General features: G+C 37.4%; 1 protein-coding gene across 3 annotated transcripts in view; it reads left to right on the top strand.

Moving 5' to 3' along the window:
• LOC131677910 (solute carrier family 23 member 2) overlaps positions 1-8,782 on the top strand; it is a 70,882-nt gene extending 62,100 nt beyond the window's left edge. For all 3 annotated transcript variants that reach the window (XM_058958008.1, XM_058958007.1, XM_058958009.1), the window contains exons 3-4: positions 6,871-8,369; positions 8,428-8,782. In XM_058958008.1, coding sequence (XP_058813991.1) covers positions 6,871-8,369; positions 8,428-8,482 — 1,554 coding nt within the window. In that variant the 3' untranslated portion in view covers positions 8,483-8,782. The remainder of the gene's footprint in view (positions 1-6,870; positions 8,370-8,427) is intronic.
• The last annotated feature ends 9,841 nt before the right edge of the window (positions 8,783-18,623 follow it).

Genomic DNA, 18,623 nt, shown 5'->3' with positions numbered 1-18,623 from the left:
ATCTCGGGGTCTGGTTCGACTTTAAAGGTACCTGCGGATGTCACATTAGATATCTGAAACAGAAGTGCCAACAAAGGATCAACTTTCTCCGTACAATAACCGGAACATGGTGGAGTGCCCACCCAGGAGACCTAATCAGGCTGTAACATCCGTACTCCATCACTGATAATATCGTTGTTTGGATATTATCAGTGATGGAGTACGGATGTTTCTGCTTTCGCTCCGTTGCGAGCATACATTTCATCAAACTAGAGAGAATCCAGTATCGCTGTTTGCGTATTGCCTTGAGTTGCATGCACTCGACCCATACGATTAGTTTAGAAGTGCTGGCGGGCGTCCTTCCACTAAAAAATCGATTTTGGGACCTCTCGTATCGATTACTCATTCGATGCGATATTTTGAACCCATTGGTAATTGCAAATTTCTAAAGGCTTGTCGAGCTCAATTCTCAGACCCGATTCTTGTCTTTGTACTTCGATTACATGGCACAGAACATCAATTCATCTTTGTATAATGTTAACCGTGCTCATCTCTTAGATACTTCTGCTTCAACTGTATTTTTCGACACATCCATGAAGGAAGAGATTTGTGGAATCCCGGATCACATTCGCCCACAAGTGGTCCAAATATTTTCTATAATAAATACCATCAAGTCGACTGCGCCAAAATGTTCTACACTGACGAATCAATTCTCGACGGGTCCACAGGCTTCGGTATCTTCAACGGAAATCTTGCTGCCTCATGCAATCATAATGATCCTGCTTCAATTTACGTTGCAGAATTTGCTGTCATTCAGTATACTCTCGGGATCATTGACACCCTACCCGCAGACCATTACTTCATCGTTTCGGACAGTCTCAGCTCCATTGAGGCCATCCGTGCGACGAAGCCTGGAAAGCACTCACCGTATTTCCTGGGGAAAATACGGGAATATCTGAGTGCTTTATCTGAAAAATCTCACCAGATTATCTTGGTTTGGGTCCCGTTACATTGTTCTATTGCGGGCAATGAGAAGGCGGACTCTTTAGCCAAGGTGGGCGCATTAGAGGGCGACACTTACGAAAGATCAATTTGCTTCAATGAATTTTTCAGTATCTCTCGTCAGAGGACGCTCGAAAGTTGGCAAACTTCATGGAGCAATGGACATCTGGAACGGTGGCTACATTCTATTATCCCGAAGGTATCAACGAATGCTTGGTTTAAGGGCTTGGATGTGAACCGGGATTTTATTCGAACGATGTCAAGACTCATGTCCAACCATTACCTGTTTGTTGCGCATCTCCATCGTATAGGTCTTGCTGACAGTAATTTTTGTGTTTGTGAGCACGGCTATCACGACATCGAGCATGTTATTTGGCTGTGTGCAAAGTACCGTGTTGCTAGGTCCCAACTAATAGATTCCCTTCGGGCCCGAGGTAGATCACCCTATGTGCCAGTCCGGGACGTCCTGGCAAGCCGTGACCACCCCTACATTTTTCTTATCTACACCTTTTTGAAAACTATTGATGTCCAAGTTTAATACATTTTCCCCTCTCATTCACAGTAGAACCTCGTCAACCTCTCCCTGTATCTACAATATGACATTACTTCACGAGTCTACGATGCATACCTTTCTTGATAACCGTCCATCCAGAACATCATGACACATGTCACAGGAACATCATGACAGCATCGGAGTGCCAATAATCATCCGAAATATCGATGGAAACCACTAAAAAAAAGTGTGCATATCCCCCACAATCATCAACCAGCCAACGAGAATGTCAATTTTACAAAATTTTACAATATGTATCCCACTTCCTACCTTTTTCCTTTACTCATATGAGGGGAGCAAGCCGCCCCTAAATACGGCTTTCTCTTCTCCCACTAACACGTGCGATGCACCTTAAAAATGAATTACCGGCCTCGTTAAGCTACCGTATTTGGGCCTAAATGAACCTAGTTATATAAAAAAAACCATACGATCTGCGTTGTTTTCATGTACACTGCTGGCCAATAAAATAGGTGTGTGATAGATGATTTTGTTTTTCTCTCAATTACGCATACCAAGTTGCAGCAGTCTCAATCACACCTACCGCACACAGAAGCCTTGGGATCTGTCAAGTTACTAGTGGGTTGTTGGCGCTGATTATATTTGTAATCTTTGTCAAGATGCAAAACAAGACTACCGCAGGCTTTTTCGTCTGGTCAATATAATAGGTGTGTGAAATATATTAACGTGTTATTATTTTACATAATTCCATTATACGTTTTATTTGGTGAAGTTTGAATTCTGCGTGTTAGTAAATGTACTTAAATGTTGCATAAGTCAAAGATTTGTTATAGAATGGGTCGAGCATCTCACTGTACTCAAGTGGAACGAGTTTTGCTAAGAAATTTTGTTCAAGAAGATAAGACGTATAAATAAATCGCGAATACACTGCGGCGTTCCGAAAACTTCGTTACAAATGCCTTAAAACCTTTGAAAAAAGGAAACACGCAAAAAACCCAAGAAGACATCTACAGCAGCTGACCTTCGCATTGCAATTTTAGCGAAATCCGATCCATTCGCGTCATCCAAGACCAATTCAGCACAAATTGGAAAAGTGGTAGGTCCGAGAACAGTTCGCTGTAGGCCGTGAAATTTCAATTTTCCAGAAAGAATTGCTAAGAAGCTTCCACTATTTCGAAGCCAAAGCCTTTGAAGAAAAATGCAATTTGCTTTTCAACAGCGTTAATGGGCCTGGTTCAGAAGGAATCAAAAAATGGCGACATATCCTTCGGAGGGACGAATCAAAGGTAAACCTGTTTTCCTCCGATGACCAACGAAACGTTAAACGTCCAAAGTGCAAACAGTTTGATCTGCGACACACGCAAAATATGATAAAGCACGGAGGCGAGAACAACGAGATTTGGGGCTTGCTTTTCCTGGAATGGCGCAGGTCCTATTCTTTGCAACGCCACTATAATGGCAAGATTCGAATGCAAGGCTAAAGGTTGGACATCCTAAAGGATGTCATGCAGTCCTATGCCAAAGATAATGTGCCTTTACATGACAGTTTCAGCAAGATATTGACCAAAAACTCACATCGAAGTATGTAAAGGAATGATTTCGGGATAATAAAGTGACTATAATTTCGGACCATGCCAATCTCCTGTCAGCAATCCCGTAGAAAATTTACGGAATGTACTTAAAAAGAAGTTATTCGATCGAAATTTCACAAATAAGGATCGTTTTGGGAAGCAGCGAATGCTACCCTATACCAACGGAAATTTATCAGCGTTTGAATGACTCAATGCCAAGACAAATGGATAAAATTTGGTTGAATAAGGGAGTTTACACAGGTTACCAGTTGTACTTTTTTCTCACACCTATTTTATTGACCAGCAGTGTAGCTTTCAAATGGCTTACAATAGCACCTTAATGTCAATGGGAAAGTTATAGGAAATATTATGGGCCTTACGAAGAACTAATTGTTGTTGATGGAGAAACGCGAATAACTTCTGAAAAGGTCGTAATAAAACAAAATAATTATGTCGTTAAATCAATTTTTTACATATCTCGAGAACTCATACGTTTCAGAAAATTTTTGTTATAAGCATTTTGATTTAAAATGGCGTTTAGAATCATATTCAAAAATAAAATTCTACTTTTGACTGCGAATAGTATAAATTATAAAAATTTGATAAAAGTTTTTGTTAGGAAAACTTTTTTATTTAAAGCTTCTCCATGATCCAAATACACTGAAAAAGTTTCTTTTATGCCTTTAAAACGATAAACATTAGACTTTTGATAATTTATGACGAAGTAACGCGAATAACTTTTAAAAAGGATGTAATTACACGAATTAATTGTTTTTGTTGGAGCAAAACCCAAATATCTCAAAAACTATCGCATTTTGGAAGATATTTCTTAAATTCATTTTGATTTAAAATGATACTTAGAATTATATTCTGTAAAAAATACAGTTTTGTATGTCAATAAGCATGAAATTTAAAAACATGTATAAAGTTATTGTTATGACAGCTTTTTTGCTGATAACTTCTCCATCATGAAATCACATTTAAAATGTTTCTTTTCTCTTTAGGTTTTTGTTGACAAAATATAAAAAAATTAGAAAAAATGGGTTTTTTTGCAACTTGAATTTTTATCATAAGTTTTTGTTTTTGTGAGAAATGACACAACATTTTTTTCAGTGTATAATTTTTTCATGCAGAAGTGTTCATTACCTGTAACTCGTTCTCAGATAGTTTTACTGTATAAAATAGCGTAATCGAACAAAAAAATTGAAATAGTTGCACGTAGAAACGTCTACGCCCTTTTAAAAAAAATGCGCTTGACTCAAAATAATCTTATTGATTGTGGAAAATGTTTAGTCTTTTATGCCGGTTAAACCTGTAAAGTTTCATCGGAATCTAAGAAGGTCGATCACAATTTTAAAGATTTTCGGACGGATCTTCGTGGAATTCCTCATGAGTAAAAAGCATCCTTAATTGAAAAATCATCTCAAAAATTCAACGTAATGGTTTGGTATTTTTTACATAGATTGTGTATGCAAAATGTAAAATAAATTGGTTAAGTAGTTTTTGAATGGCAGTTAGCACCGCAAATCGTGTTTTTTCCAGAGACGTTCTATAAAAAGCTTCATCACCGAGTCACTTGTCGATATTTGGTCAATTCGCTTCACCCAAAGCTCTAAAACAAATTCGCAGAATGGGTGATTTTTTTCTTGCTAAAACCCTAATATTAAAAAAAAACAAAAATTATATTTCGAAATTAAAATATGTCGATTTGGTTATACTGTTTATTCTGTGATCAGACCAGGTTATTTATGCAATATTAAAAAACATATTTGTACAAAACTATCGGTAAACGGGTAAACACTAACTTTTTAAACGCTAGGATAGACCTACCCAGTTAAGTTCAGCCGGAAAAGGAACCGGAATGCTGGCTGGTTCTAATTCGTATTCCGGCTCCAGTGACACATCCGATTCTAGTTAGTATACTTTGTAACATTTCCGAACAATTTTTGCACACATGCAGTTATAAATTTGTGACAAACGCATCCGGTCGCTTAACATCTTTTATCAGAAGCTCTTTAAAAATTGTGAAATTGTTCGCAAATGTTTTCGTCGAAATGGAATTTTATGTTGTGAACAACATCTATAATTGAATGTTCGTATCCTTTCGCATTGTTACGAGAAGAAATAAAGAAATGAAAAAAATGAATAGTTATTCGTTTCATTTCGTACCACATAAATCAAAAGCGTGTTTCGGCCACCCTTAGTATACAAATATACCTAGCATTTTCAAAATTTGGGAATATTTTGTTACCGTCGCAGATTTAGCGTTTATGTTTAGAATTTAGATTTAGACCTTCTGCGGCCAACCCGGAACATCCATACCAGGTGTTGGGGCTTAGCCTAGGTTCTCTTATGGAACCGAAATGAATGATCTGGGTCCAAAGCAGCCATGCCTCCTAAGCGGTAATAAAAAAATATATATTTCAAAATTTGTTACGAAAAAACCGCAATGATACCAAAGACGGAAAAAGACTGCATTAATATCTCAACCCTTTAAAAATCCCAAAAGATTGATCAGCCAAAATTATACCACACCAGCGGGATATTCTTGCAGCTCGTCACTACTGCATCCGAATTTCATCAACAGCGGGAGATAGAGAGCATTAAAGAGAAGCAGAAAGGAAAGGGAGAAAAGATAAGAAAAGTTAGTTGATGATAGAAGTAACCGGACAGAAATTATCGTGAGAGTTTTTTAAGACCAGATAAAAGTTGTTTGAAATGTCCGACTTGTAAAAGTGCGTGCCAAGCCGTCCCAGTCAGAAGACGGTCCCGGAACTATGCCTAATCAGGACAACCACAGTCACGACGAACGTCTCGGCAACGGGCTCGTTGGAACAGAACCGTTGAATGTTCTGTCTGACGCAGATCCAAGAACACCGAATCCCCCCGACCATCTCTAACAACTCACGTGGCATCTCTCGTCGCGCCACTCGAATGAATCGACGCACATCCCGCATCGTTTGGGAACAATGGAACAAAGGGCCCGATGAATCATCTAGCGGCAGACCACCACCAGTAGGAACATCATCGCATCCGTCGAGTTCCCAGGTATGCTCCTCTCCCCTCCCTCTTCGCTGTTCAACAAAGGGCCCAAAGTTTGACGTACCGATGGAAATAAATTTGTAAATTATGTAAATTTTTCTTTCTATGCAGAGTCAGTTTTCCATTCAGGAACCATTCATAAATTACGTAACGCAAAAATTGCCCAAAATTGACTCCCCCCTCCCCCCATGTAACAAATTGTCACAAATTTATTCATCCCCTCTCCCCTATCACGTAACAAATTCCTTGAAATTTTTTTTCTTAGGTAAAAACATGTTACGTAACGATCTAGCTTACTCCCCCTCTCCCCTATGTCACAACATTTCACAACTTGTCGAACCCCCTTCCCCCCTAAAAGCGTTACGTAATTTATGAATGGTCCCTCATAGACGTCTCTCAATAAATCCGAGTCGTAAGAGGGTAAGTTTCGAGTTGATCGAGTCCTCCCCAGGCGGCCGACCCTGAGAGAAATTAGTGAGCTAGTTGGGTCGTGCGTGTTAACCACTACATACAATTTGTACACACATTTGAAAAGCTCGAACAATGTTGTTCAACACATTAAATTGGTGGCGAGTTATTGAGTTGAGCAACTGTATTACCTAACTGGAGGGAAAAGGGCAGCTCATAATTCTCGTGTAAAACAATATAACCACAAAGTTTTCCAATTTACATATGTAGGTTCACCACTCGAAATTTAAAAATCTGGAGATATTCGTGAAATCGTAGCTGCTTTCCAAGTACTTACTAATTGCAGTATTATTTCAGCATTATCTAACAATGTTAGGAGCCATCGTGTCCATCCCATTCATTCTAACACCGGCGCTTTGTATGGAGGACGAGGATCCAGCGAGAGGAATAATTATTTCTACTATGATATTCGTGACTGGTCTAGTGACGTATATGCAAGTCACTTGGGGATGTCGACTTCCAATCGTCCAGGGAGGAACAATATCTTTCCTAGTGCCGACGCTAGCTATACTCAACCTGCCACAATGGAAATGTCCCAACAAGGATATTATAGGACAAATGGATTCAGTACAAAAAACAGAGCTTTGGCAAACAAGAATGTGCGAGTTATCAGGAGCGATAGCGGTATCAGCCACCTTTCAGGTATTCATCGGCTATACCGGGTTAGTCGGTAAACTTTTGAAAATTATAACTCCTCTTACTATTGTACCCACCGTCTCTTTGGTTGGTCTAACACTGTTCTCGCACGCTAGTGAAACTGCATCCAAACATTGGGGAATAGCTATAGGAACCGTTTTTCTGTTGACTCTTTTTTCCCAAGTACTTACCAATGTTCAAATTCCCACGGTATACTATCACAAAGGTCATGGAATTGCAATTGGGTGGTTTTCATTGTTCAAGCTCTTTCCTGTTCTATTGACAATTGTAATAATGTGGTCGCTTTGTGCCGTTCTTACAGCGACCAACGTTCTTCCGGAAGGTCATCCTGCTCGCACAGATGTGCGAATCAAAGTATTGCATGATGCAGCGTGGTTCCGTGTACCATATCCATGTCAATTTGGAGCACCAACTGTAACATTGGCCGGAGTATTGGGAATGTTGGCAGGAGTCTTAGCATGCACAGTAGAATCCATTAGCTATTACCCAACTGTGTCGCGAATGTGCAATGCTCCGCCACCTCCACTTCATGCAATAAACCGAGGTATTGGCACAGAAGGCTTAGGAACCATACTTGCTGGATTTTGGGGGTCTGGAAATGGTACAAATACATTTGGTGAGAATGTGGGTGCTATTGGTGTTACAAAAGTAGGAAGTAGAAGAGTGATTCAATGGGCAGCGCTAATCATGGTACTGCAGGGTGTATTAAATAAATTTGGCGCTGCTTTCATTATGATACCTGATCCAGTTGTTGGTGGAATATTTTGCGTTATGTTTGGAATGATAGCTGCGTTTGGGCTTTCTGCACTGCAATATGTTGATCTACGTTCTGCACGAAACCTATATATTCTCGGTTTATCAATTTTCTTCCCATTAGTATTTTGCATTTGGCTTAAAGATCATCCAGATTTAATACAAACCGGAAACGAAACTGTAGACTCAACTCTATTCGTACTACTCAGCACCAGCATTCTTGTTGGAGGGAGTCTTGGTTGTATTTTGGATAATTTGATCCCAGGAACCAATGAGGAACGTGGTCTTGTTGCATGGAGCAAAGAAATGGCATTAGAAAGTACAAACGATGAAACAATTGACAAATCGACATTTGATTTCCCATGCGGCATGGAAATTCTAAAAAGGTAGTGCTTCAACTTTTTTTATGATATTACAGTTGATATTTCTTGTTCTTCATTTCAGCTGGAAATGGACCAGGCACATTCCGTTTTTGCCGACATATAAGGTGAAGGTTTAGAGCGCTATCGGTCCAAGAAATACATCCGAATAGGAAACATAAGAATGAAGCTTCAAAATAGAATCGAATGAATGGGGCTTCATTTGACTTACACTTTGGACATGCGTGCTTACCCAAAACTGTAATTAACTATTTCTACAACGTAAATATTATGACTTTATAATGACTGTAGGAGTCGATATAAAGATTAGTCGGCATAATGAAATTAGCCATTTAATTAGAAATGTCAAAATATCGGACGCTATAAAAGCGCTCGGAAAAATGGAATAAACCTTTTTTTGATAGTTGTCAGTCTCGTAAGCTCATTCGTTTCACTGCTTTATAGGAAGAAAGTTCAGTTCTTTTAGTGGCGACGAGGTAGTGATTTTTTTACCGAACCGGGAGTGAAGTTTTTTGAAATCGTTGAGTGAAACGGAACCGCGGAGCTGCCGAACGGAAGACGGCGAATTTGGACCAGCGTTTTCGGGTACCAGATTCTTTTGCCGCAGGTGAGTCGATAGATTTGGAACGTTTGTTTACCTTCAGGAAACCATTGTGAGTTTTCCGTTCTTCAAACGAATTTATTAGAAGGCAGGTTTTTTTTTGTTTAGAGAACAAAGAAAATTGCATGATTCTACACTGAAAACTATTCGATGAAGAAAATAACAAAACAAATTCTTGTTTTCCTAATTAGTTGATTTCAACAGAAAAATGAAAAACGTAACTAAATTTTCTCTTAATTTTGCGAGATTCTCAAATAATAGTTATTGAAAATCATTATTGATTTTGATTCCAATTGATTCATTGAATTGATTCAACAATTTAATTCCGTACCTTCATCCGTCGGTCGGTGATCAAAACGTTTGAAATATCCTATGTTGTATTTCACAAATCCCCGACTACATACGGGGAACGTGCCATTTGAGCCAATATATTCTGATTCCTGATAGTTGAATTCCAGTCGTTTGTGTCTTGGCTGAAAAGGTAGTGTAACGGCGTATGCAATTGTGTCTGGACTAACACTAGCGTTACAAGCTGAGACAAGCGTTTCAAGCTTTAGCTCAGTTAGGCTTTTTTAGTTTTGTGCTAGGCTGAAACGTTTGTGTCCAGACTGAAACTGACAGCATCAAACCAACAGCGGATTATTGTTTTCAACAAAAATTTAGTTCGCCCAAATATTACCTAGACAAAACCAAAAACAACTATTTTTTAGTTGAAATTGTGATGAGTCGGTTTTCCGTGTATTTTCTCGCACTTGGCAGTCAAGAAACGTATAGCGAATTAAAACTTTTACATCCTTTTATTTTTTTTATATTATTTTCTATTTGATTATATTGTTTTGTTTGCATTCCATTTCTAATTTAGTATATTGGGTGTTCAGCCACAAGTGGTGACTTTTCATCCCTATTGTTTACATGATTCAGTTAATTATTATTATGTTATAATATGCTTTCGCAGTTAAGAATTTTTGCAGTAGGATGTTTTTAAACCTACTTGTCTTCTGAATAAGGAGCTAAACAAATCTTATAAACTAACTTATAAACTATAAAGAGAGCTAATCGTTGCAATTGAAGATTGCAACGATTTTTATCGGAAGTTGCTTATAATACTGTTCGTCATAATTTCTAATGTTTCTATGTTTGCGAGTCTGTGCAACTCATTTGTGCTAAACCAGGGAGGACGCTTCAAAATCATTTTCAGAATTTTATTCTGAATCCTTTGAAGCGTTTTCTTCCTAGTAGCACAACAACTTGCCCAGATTGGCAGTGCATTTAGCATTGCCGGTCCAAATATTTGTTTATAAATTAGTAGTTTGTTCTTTAGGCAAAGCCTAAAATTCCTGTTTATAAGAGGGTATAAACATTTTATATATTTGTTGCATTTTGTTTGGATTCCTTCAATGTGATCCTTAAAAGTGAGTTTTTTTTATCGTAAATCAAACCCAAGTATTTAACTTGATCTGACCACGTTAAATTCAAACCATTAAATTTAATAATGTGGTTATTATTTGGTTTAAGAGAAGAAGCTCTTGGATTATGCGGAAACACAATCAATTGTGTTTTTGTCGCATTAGTGGAAATTTTCCATTTTTTCAGGTAATCACTGAAAATATTTAAGCTTCGTTGCAGTCGACTGCAGATAATACGAAGACTCCTACCAGTGGCTGAGATGCTAGTATCATCACAGAAAAGTGACTTTTTACAGCCTGTAGGTAGATTTGGAAGATCAGAGGTAAAAATATTGTATAGTATTGGTGCGACGCTGGATCCTTGAGGGACACCTGCTTTAACGGGTAGTTTAGTAGATTTACAATTCTGATAAGAAACCTGTAGGGTACGGTTAGTAGGATAATTTTTAATTATCTTTATTATGTAAATTGGTAAATTGAAATCCCACATTTTGGCAATTAAACCTTTGTGCCAAACGCTGTCGAAAGCTTTTTCGATGTCTAGAAGAGCAGATCCAGTGGAACAGCCCTCTGAGATAATTGCCTTTATCATGTTAGTTACTCTCACAAGTTGATGAGTAGTTGAACATCCAATACGAAATCCAAACTGCTCAGGAAGAAAAATAGAATTCTCATTGATATGTGACATCATTCTAGTTAGGATGATTTTATCAAATAATTTACTAATGGAAGAGAGTAAACTAATTGGTCGATAGCTAGATGCTTCTGCTGGGTTTTTATCTGGCTTCAAAATAGGAATAATCTTGGCATTTTTCCATCTTTCAGGGAAGTATGCTAATTCAAAACATTTGTTGAATATTTTGACCAAGTATCTCATGGTGATTTCGGGAAGGTTTTTAAGAAGAATGTTGAAAATTCCATCATAACATGGAGCTTTCATATTTTTTAACTTTTTTATGACGGATTTGATCTCATCATAGTTTGTTTCAACAATATCGTCTAGAGACAATACTTGATTTGAAACGTTTTCATATTTTTGTAAGACTTCGGATTCAATAGGACTCACAACGTTGAGATTAAAATTATGGACGCTTTCAAACTGCTGAGCAAGTTTTTGAGCTTTTTCTTCGTTTGTAACAAGTATGTAGTCACCTTCCTTCAAAGCTGAAATTGGTTTCTGAGGTTTCTTAAGAGCCTTAGAAAGTTTCCAGAAAGGTTCAGAATTTGGCTTGATTTGTTCAACCTCTTTCGCGAAATTTTCATTTCTTAAGAGTGTGAATGCTTAATTTCTTTTTGTAGCTCCTGATAGATACATTTCATAGCAGGATCACGAGAACGTTGATATTGACGTCTTCGAACATTCTTCAAGCGAATCAGAAGTTGAAGATCGTCGTCAATAATAGGAGTATTAAATTTTTCTGTGTTGTTGGTACTGATAAATTTCTAGCATCAACTATAGATATACTTAAATTTTATAATGCCGTATCAATGTCAGCTTTATTTTGTAAATCAAGGTCATGATTAAAATTATTCTCAATATAAGTTTTGTACATTTCCCAATTCGCTTTGTGATAATTGAACACTGAGCTAATGGGATTGGAAACAGCTTGTTGAGAAAGTGAAAAAGTTACTGGAAGATGATCTGAATCAAAGTCAGCATGTGTAATCAATTCGCTACAAAGGTGACTTTGATCTGTCAAAACCAAATCAATTGTTGATGGATTCCTTACAGACGAATAGCACGTAGGACCATTCGGGAACAAAATTGAATAATAACCAGCAGAGCAATCATTAAAAAGTAGTTTACCGTTGGAATTGATTTGAGCATTATTCCAGGCTCGGTGTTTACCGTTAAAATCACCGATTATGAAGAATTTCGACCGATTTCTTGTAAGTTTTTGTAAGTCTCCTTTCAAGAAATTAATTTGCTCGCCAGTGCACTGAAAAGGCAAATAGGCTGCAGTAATAAAAATGATACCAAGATCAGTTTCAACTTCGATACCCAAACTCTCGATAACCTTGGTGTCAAGAGACGGCGTAACGGAATGTTTGATCCTGTGATTAACCGCTATTGCGATTCCTCCGCCGAATCCAACAATTCGATCAAATCCATGAATAACAAAATTAGAGTTACTCTTCAATTTAATATTTGGTTTTAGAAAAGTTTCGGTCACAACGGCTATATGCACATTATGTATCCTCAAGAAGTTGAAAAAATCGCCTTCGCACGTTTTTAATGAACGTGCATTCCAATTTAATAAATTTAAATGATTATTTAAAGTCATTGTTGAACTTTAATTTCATTACAATTTTGTTAGCAAATTCCCACCCCGCTTGAAAAGCTTCAAACATGGAGGTAGAATTTAACATGGAAATAATCATAGGTAACATAGAGTCCTGCAGGTATTTTAATTTTCTTCCGTTACGTTAGATCCATTGGACTAAAGGAAGCGTTGGGTGCAAACGAGTTTGTAGGCGTGGTAACGGTAGCCGATATTTTGGTTACCTGCCACTGAAGCATAAGATGACACACCATTGTAGGAGGGTGTGACGGAGGTAGAAGAAGTTGTTAATCTATTTTGAATCGGATTAACCATTTCGACGTGTTTTCTTGAAGTGCTCCTGAAGAAGTAGGTACATTTTTTATTTGTTGTTTTTGTTGTCTAGAACGAGAATTTATAATTTTTTCTCGAACCGGGCAACCCCAGAACTTCGATTTATGATTTTTTTTTTTAATTGCCCACCACACTCCCCCACACCAAAGAACTCATACAAGAGCCCCCTGGTAGTGGACGCAACTTGTCTCAGCCCATGAACAATGGCAACAAAAACAAACAAAACAAATAAAACAAACTGAGCTGAGACAGACATTTATTGATGTGCAATTAGTTTAAGATAATTAACTAAGGTGGAATCCCAGTGGAAATAGATTTCCTGTTAAGGGATCCACATTATAAATTAAATTAAAGTTAAATACTGCTGACGGATGTTTACATTAAATTACAAAACAATATCATTAATTAAATATTTCGTTAAGCCTATGTTTAAAGTACTGTTTCAATCTAGCCTTGAAGATGGTACGATTGTCGATTCTCTGCATGTCAAGTGGAAGTGCATTAAATTTGGTAGGGCCAATAAAAAGAATGCGCTTTTGGCCAAGGTTTGTGGCTGCTCGAATGCGTTGCAAGTTACTATTTCGACGTGTTGAACGAGAATGTGTTAAAGTTGTAAAATGTATATTATGCTGCGCGATGGAGTTATGTAGATTGTCGTGTATGAATAATAATGTTTGTACGTCACATAAGTGGGCCATGGGTAAAATATTGTGGGCACTTTCAAAGTATAACAACAAAGTCGAATATAAAAGTGGTTTATTAAATATAATTTTCAGGGATCTGTTTTGTAGTGTTTGTAGCTTTTTAAGGTGAGAGCTCGCTGCTCGCCCCCATACCGATACTAAGTAGTTAAGTTGTGAATGAATGTATGCAAAGTAGTAGTTCAATAGAGCTCGCTGGGGAACAAACGCTTTAACTCTCCACAAAATACCACAGGAGGATGCCACACGCTTTTCGATAAATTTTATGTGGTGTGTCCAGGATAACGTAGGATCTAAGTGTATACCCAAATATTTGAAACAGTCCACATTTTCAATTGTACAATCTCTAAGTTTGGGATGATGATGTGTTGGTAATGTTTTCCGTATGGATCGGAAGATCATGTACTTAGTTTTGGAAAGGTTTAGTGATAATAAATTTGCTTTGAAATATTGGTCGAGAACACTTAGATCGTTATCGATCGAGTTAATAATAGTATTGACATCATTGTTGGGATAAAACAGAGCTGTGTCATCAGCAAACAGTCTAGGAGTTCCAGTAAGCCTCAAGTTACCTAGGTCATTAATATACAACAGAAATAACAAAGGTCCTATATTACTACCTTGAGGGACACCGATTCCAATGGGAGCAAGGCTACTACGTTCACCATCCACAGATACAAATTGCTTTCTATTCGTCAGGTAACTATGAATAACAGAATGAGCAATGCCCCTGATACCGTAACATTCAAGCTTGGCCAGCAGTATTGTGTGGTCCAAAGTGTCAAATGCTTTTTTAAGGTCTAGGAATAGAGCACCAACAATGTTTTTACGATCCACTTCGCTCATTATTAGATCTACTAATTCAATTATAGCGGTTTGGGTGCTAGAGCCTTGTCTAAACCCATACTGAAATCTATAGAGGACGCTGTGTTTGTTCAAAAATTCTAATAATCTAGCAACAAATAGTTTTTCGAGAATTTTGTTGAAAACGCACAGTGTAGATATAGGACGATAATTATTACAATCACAACAGTTACCTGATTTAAAAACAGGGATGACTTTAGCCACTTTGAGACAGTCAGGGTAATAACCAGATTGAACAATTATGTTGAAACATTGAGAAAGGATTCTAGAAAAAGCGCAAGAATTTCCTTTTAACATATTGACAGGAATGTTATCAGGGCCACTACTCTTCTTATTATCTAGGCATAATAAGCATAATTACTTCGTTTGTTGATGAAGGACGTAAAAATATTGACTCACGGACGCGACGAACATTACTTAAAGGACAAATGTTTGAGGTGGTGGGGATATCATTTGACAGTTTTTGCCCTATACTAGAGAAGAAGACATTAAAAGACTCACAGACTTCTGCATTATTGTTGGTTTTTTTACCATCGACAATTAGATTTATCTGGTCGCTTTTCTTTGCTAAACCAAAAGTGCTTTTTAGGTTTTTCCATAGTTTTGAACGTGGTGTGTTAGTAAGAAGGTTCTCATAGAAAGATTTTTTTACCCGTCGTTTTGTGGCATCTACCTTTTTGGATACATGCAATAGCATTTGCTTTAGATGTTGATCGGCGGGATTACTTTTGAGACGTTGAAGGTAATTACTCTTTATTTTTACTAGAGTCCATAAATCCAAAGTCATCCAGGGACAGTGAGTGCCTTTCACTTTAACTGTTTTAGTTATTGTTTTCGTATGACGTTGAAGTAATGAGTTGTATGTGGATGCGATAGATTGAATAGTAGATTCCGGGTCGACAATGACATCAATACTATTAATGAAGCTGGAAAACTCGTGGTTAAGTTGGCGATGGTTTACAATTTTTTTGGTAAGCAACATTGGTTCCCTATCAGCTGTAATTTTGAAAGTTGTTAAGATCTGAGAGTGGTCACTCAGATTGTTAAATATTGTGTCATTGCGCACTCGATTTACATCGTCCAGTTTGCATAGCACATGATCAAGTATGTTTTCGCTAATTGGTCTGGTAGGAAAAACATTTGTACAAATAAAGTCATAGGATTCCAACAGTATTTTATATCTTCTAACAATATTGTTATTAGCAAGATTAATTGGGACATTTACATCACCTACAATAGCACACGAGTGCTTCGATTGGACTGAACACATCAAATTTTCTAAATAGGCTGAGAAATCATTGAAATCAAAGCTAGGAGGACGGTAAATTCCATGAACATCATAAAACTGTCCTTTGATAAACAGTTCGATGTGAATGTGATGAAATCCTTCTGCGGTATAGTTTTTTACAATTCTATGTTTGATAGTCTGATTGACATACACAGCTAAACCTCCGCTAGAGTGTTGCCTGCACGCGAAAAATGCTTTGAAATGTGGTATTTCATAGAGAGCACAATTGTCGTCTTTTAACCATGTCTCACCAATCACTATAACATCTATGGAAGTTTTACAACTGTCAAGGGTTTGCAAAATTTCATCAAATTTAGAGAGATTGTTTATACCTCTTACGTTCCACTGCAAAATTTTTAGTGTCTGGTTATCATTGTTAATATAATTGTCATTAAAATCGTAAATATGGTCGAAAGAAAATTTTTTGATTGTATTAGCCATTGGATATGCATGAATTCAAGTTTTATGCTGGATTGTTAACTACAATTCTTAATTTCGTTTTCGCTTAGGGGCAGATTGTTGTGGTGAAGAAGAGGCAGATTTTGCACTTTTGTAATTATTTATGATTCGATTAAGGTCATGTTTGCTACCAATTCTTTCAATCTTAGAATGTTCATCCTTTTTTACTAAAATCATTCCTCCACGACCAGGCCATACAAATTTAATGTTAAGAAGTTTTTGGGATTCACGCATTTCTTTTAATTTTCGCTACAATTAGCGCATTTGAAACTTTTTGTGGTTTTTTTCACCGGACAAGTATTATTAGTGTGCGATTTATCACCACAGATCATACATTTGGAATTCAAATGACAATTTTTGTGCCGTGCCCAAAGCCTTGGCATCTACGACACTGGGCCAGATTTTGAATTCTGCCCCCATGTCGTCTATAATGTTCCCACTTTACTCCAACGTGGAACATAAAACGTGCTTTTAATGTAGAATACATTTAAGCTTTCAATATAGGGGTCCCGTTTCAAAATATCGGCTGCGGCGCCGCGTCAGATTTTGAACGTTAATAACTTTTATCATACTTAACAGTATGATTTGATTTTTAGGCCAATTTGTTGAAAATATGTTCCTCTATGCTGTATTAAAATTTGAAGTATGTATAACATGCACTAATAACAAAAAAATGTGTTTCAAAAAATCTTCCGAAAACGACTCGGAAAAGTGAAAATTTTCAGCCCATCCCGCACAGAGCCGTTACTTTGGTAGACCAACCGAACAATAAAATAATGAAAAGTTTATATATCGGTCCACTACATGTTTGTTCCTATGATTATTCGCATTGGGTTGCTTGACGAGAGCAGTTGGTGGGGGAAAGACGGCATATTCCTTTGGTTAGGCCATTAGAAGCCGGGCGGAAAGGAAAGGCTCATGCACGGCACGAGAACGAGCGAGAAAGCGATAGTAGTGCATATTAGCGCGATTATAAAAATATCTGTCGGTCGGTTTTTCTCATCATTCGTATTTGTTCAAGTTCAAGCACTAGCAAGCAGCCAGTCCACCGAAGGAAAGCAGTTGGCGATGACGACGGTCGGAAAAAGTGCCCCAGCTACTGGTGACTCATCGCAACCCGATCAGGAACTGTCGCCCTGCAAGAATTTCGCCCCAACTAAAGGGCAACAGAGAAACTAATCTGTGTTCTAATAAGAGTTAAACTGGCTCACCGTGTCCGCGGGGAGTGCGTCTGAATTATGCTCCCGCAATAAAACAAACGGTTCTTTACAGGACCAATTAATTGTGTTCTAATAAGAGTTAAACTGAAATTTACATTTTATGGTGTATAACAAATAATTTTCAGAAAGCTATATAAGAAATACGATGTGTGGAAAGAAAGAAAGAGAATTTAAATTATCCTCTCGCTCGTTTTCGTGCACTGCTTTTCCATTCCTTTCTGCTGCTAACAGGGTTGCCAAAATTAAATCTGTATTTTTGTCCTAAAAAATCTTTTCATCTGTATTTACTCTTCAAAAAATCTGTGTCGATATCTGTATCGAATCAGTTGAGTTGTGTAACCTTTTGCTGGATTATCTATCGAAGATATTAATTTTTGTGGTTTAAATCAGTCAAGCATGGATCTGTTTACATTTTCATAAAAAAACACTACAAGTCGTTCTGATATTTTACATCAAGAAACTTGAACTTTGTTTATTTGTTTATTTGTTCAATACATCAACAGGCATATCAAAGCCCCAATGATGTTGACTTAAATACAAGTCTAGTTACTAACAATCAAGTACACAAAAACAATAGTCATACAATAATTAAAAACAAATAAAAAGGTCAAGTGTTGTTAGCTAATTGATTAAATAGTCTGGAAAAACGTATACGCAGATTTTGTCGAGAAGCGTTGAAATCAAATGCCGTAGCTGTCTGGTTAAAAGTGATGACTTCATACATACTATAGTTAGCGCGTCGGAATGGTAATCTGAGCAAAATGTTTATGTTGATTTGTTCCAGAATAGCTGGGGCATCTATACGACCTTGCAGAGTGTCAGCGATGAACAAGGCTCTTGCAGTATTCCTTCGAACATGTAGGGGCTCTAGTTGAATTAGCCAACACCGGTTTTCATAGCGAGGTAGTCGGGAAGGATCTCTCCACGGCAATCTACGAAGCGCGAAACGTAAAAAGCGACGCTGAACGGACTCTATTCTCTCAATGCCATTATTGTAGTTTGGACTCCAAACTTCAGAGCAATATTCTAGAATTAATCGCGATAAAGAACAGTAGAGCGATTTGAGACAATAGATATCCGTAAAATTTTTGGCTATTCTGAAGATG

This window comes from Topomyia yanbarensis, chromosome 1 (assembly GCF_030247195.1).
Source record: "Topomyia yanbarensis strain Yona2022 chromosome 1, ASM3024719v1, whole genome shotgun sequence".
NCBI classification, from domain to species: domain Eukaryota; kingdom Metazoa; phylum Arthropoda; class Insecta; order Diptera; family Culicidae; genus Topomyia; species Topomyia yanbarensis.
The sequence above is the reverse complement of the archived record's forward strand: the minus strand, read 5'-3'. Positions and strand labels throughout refer to the sequence as shown.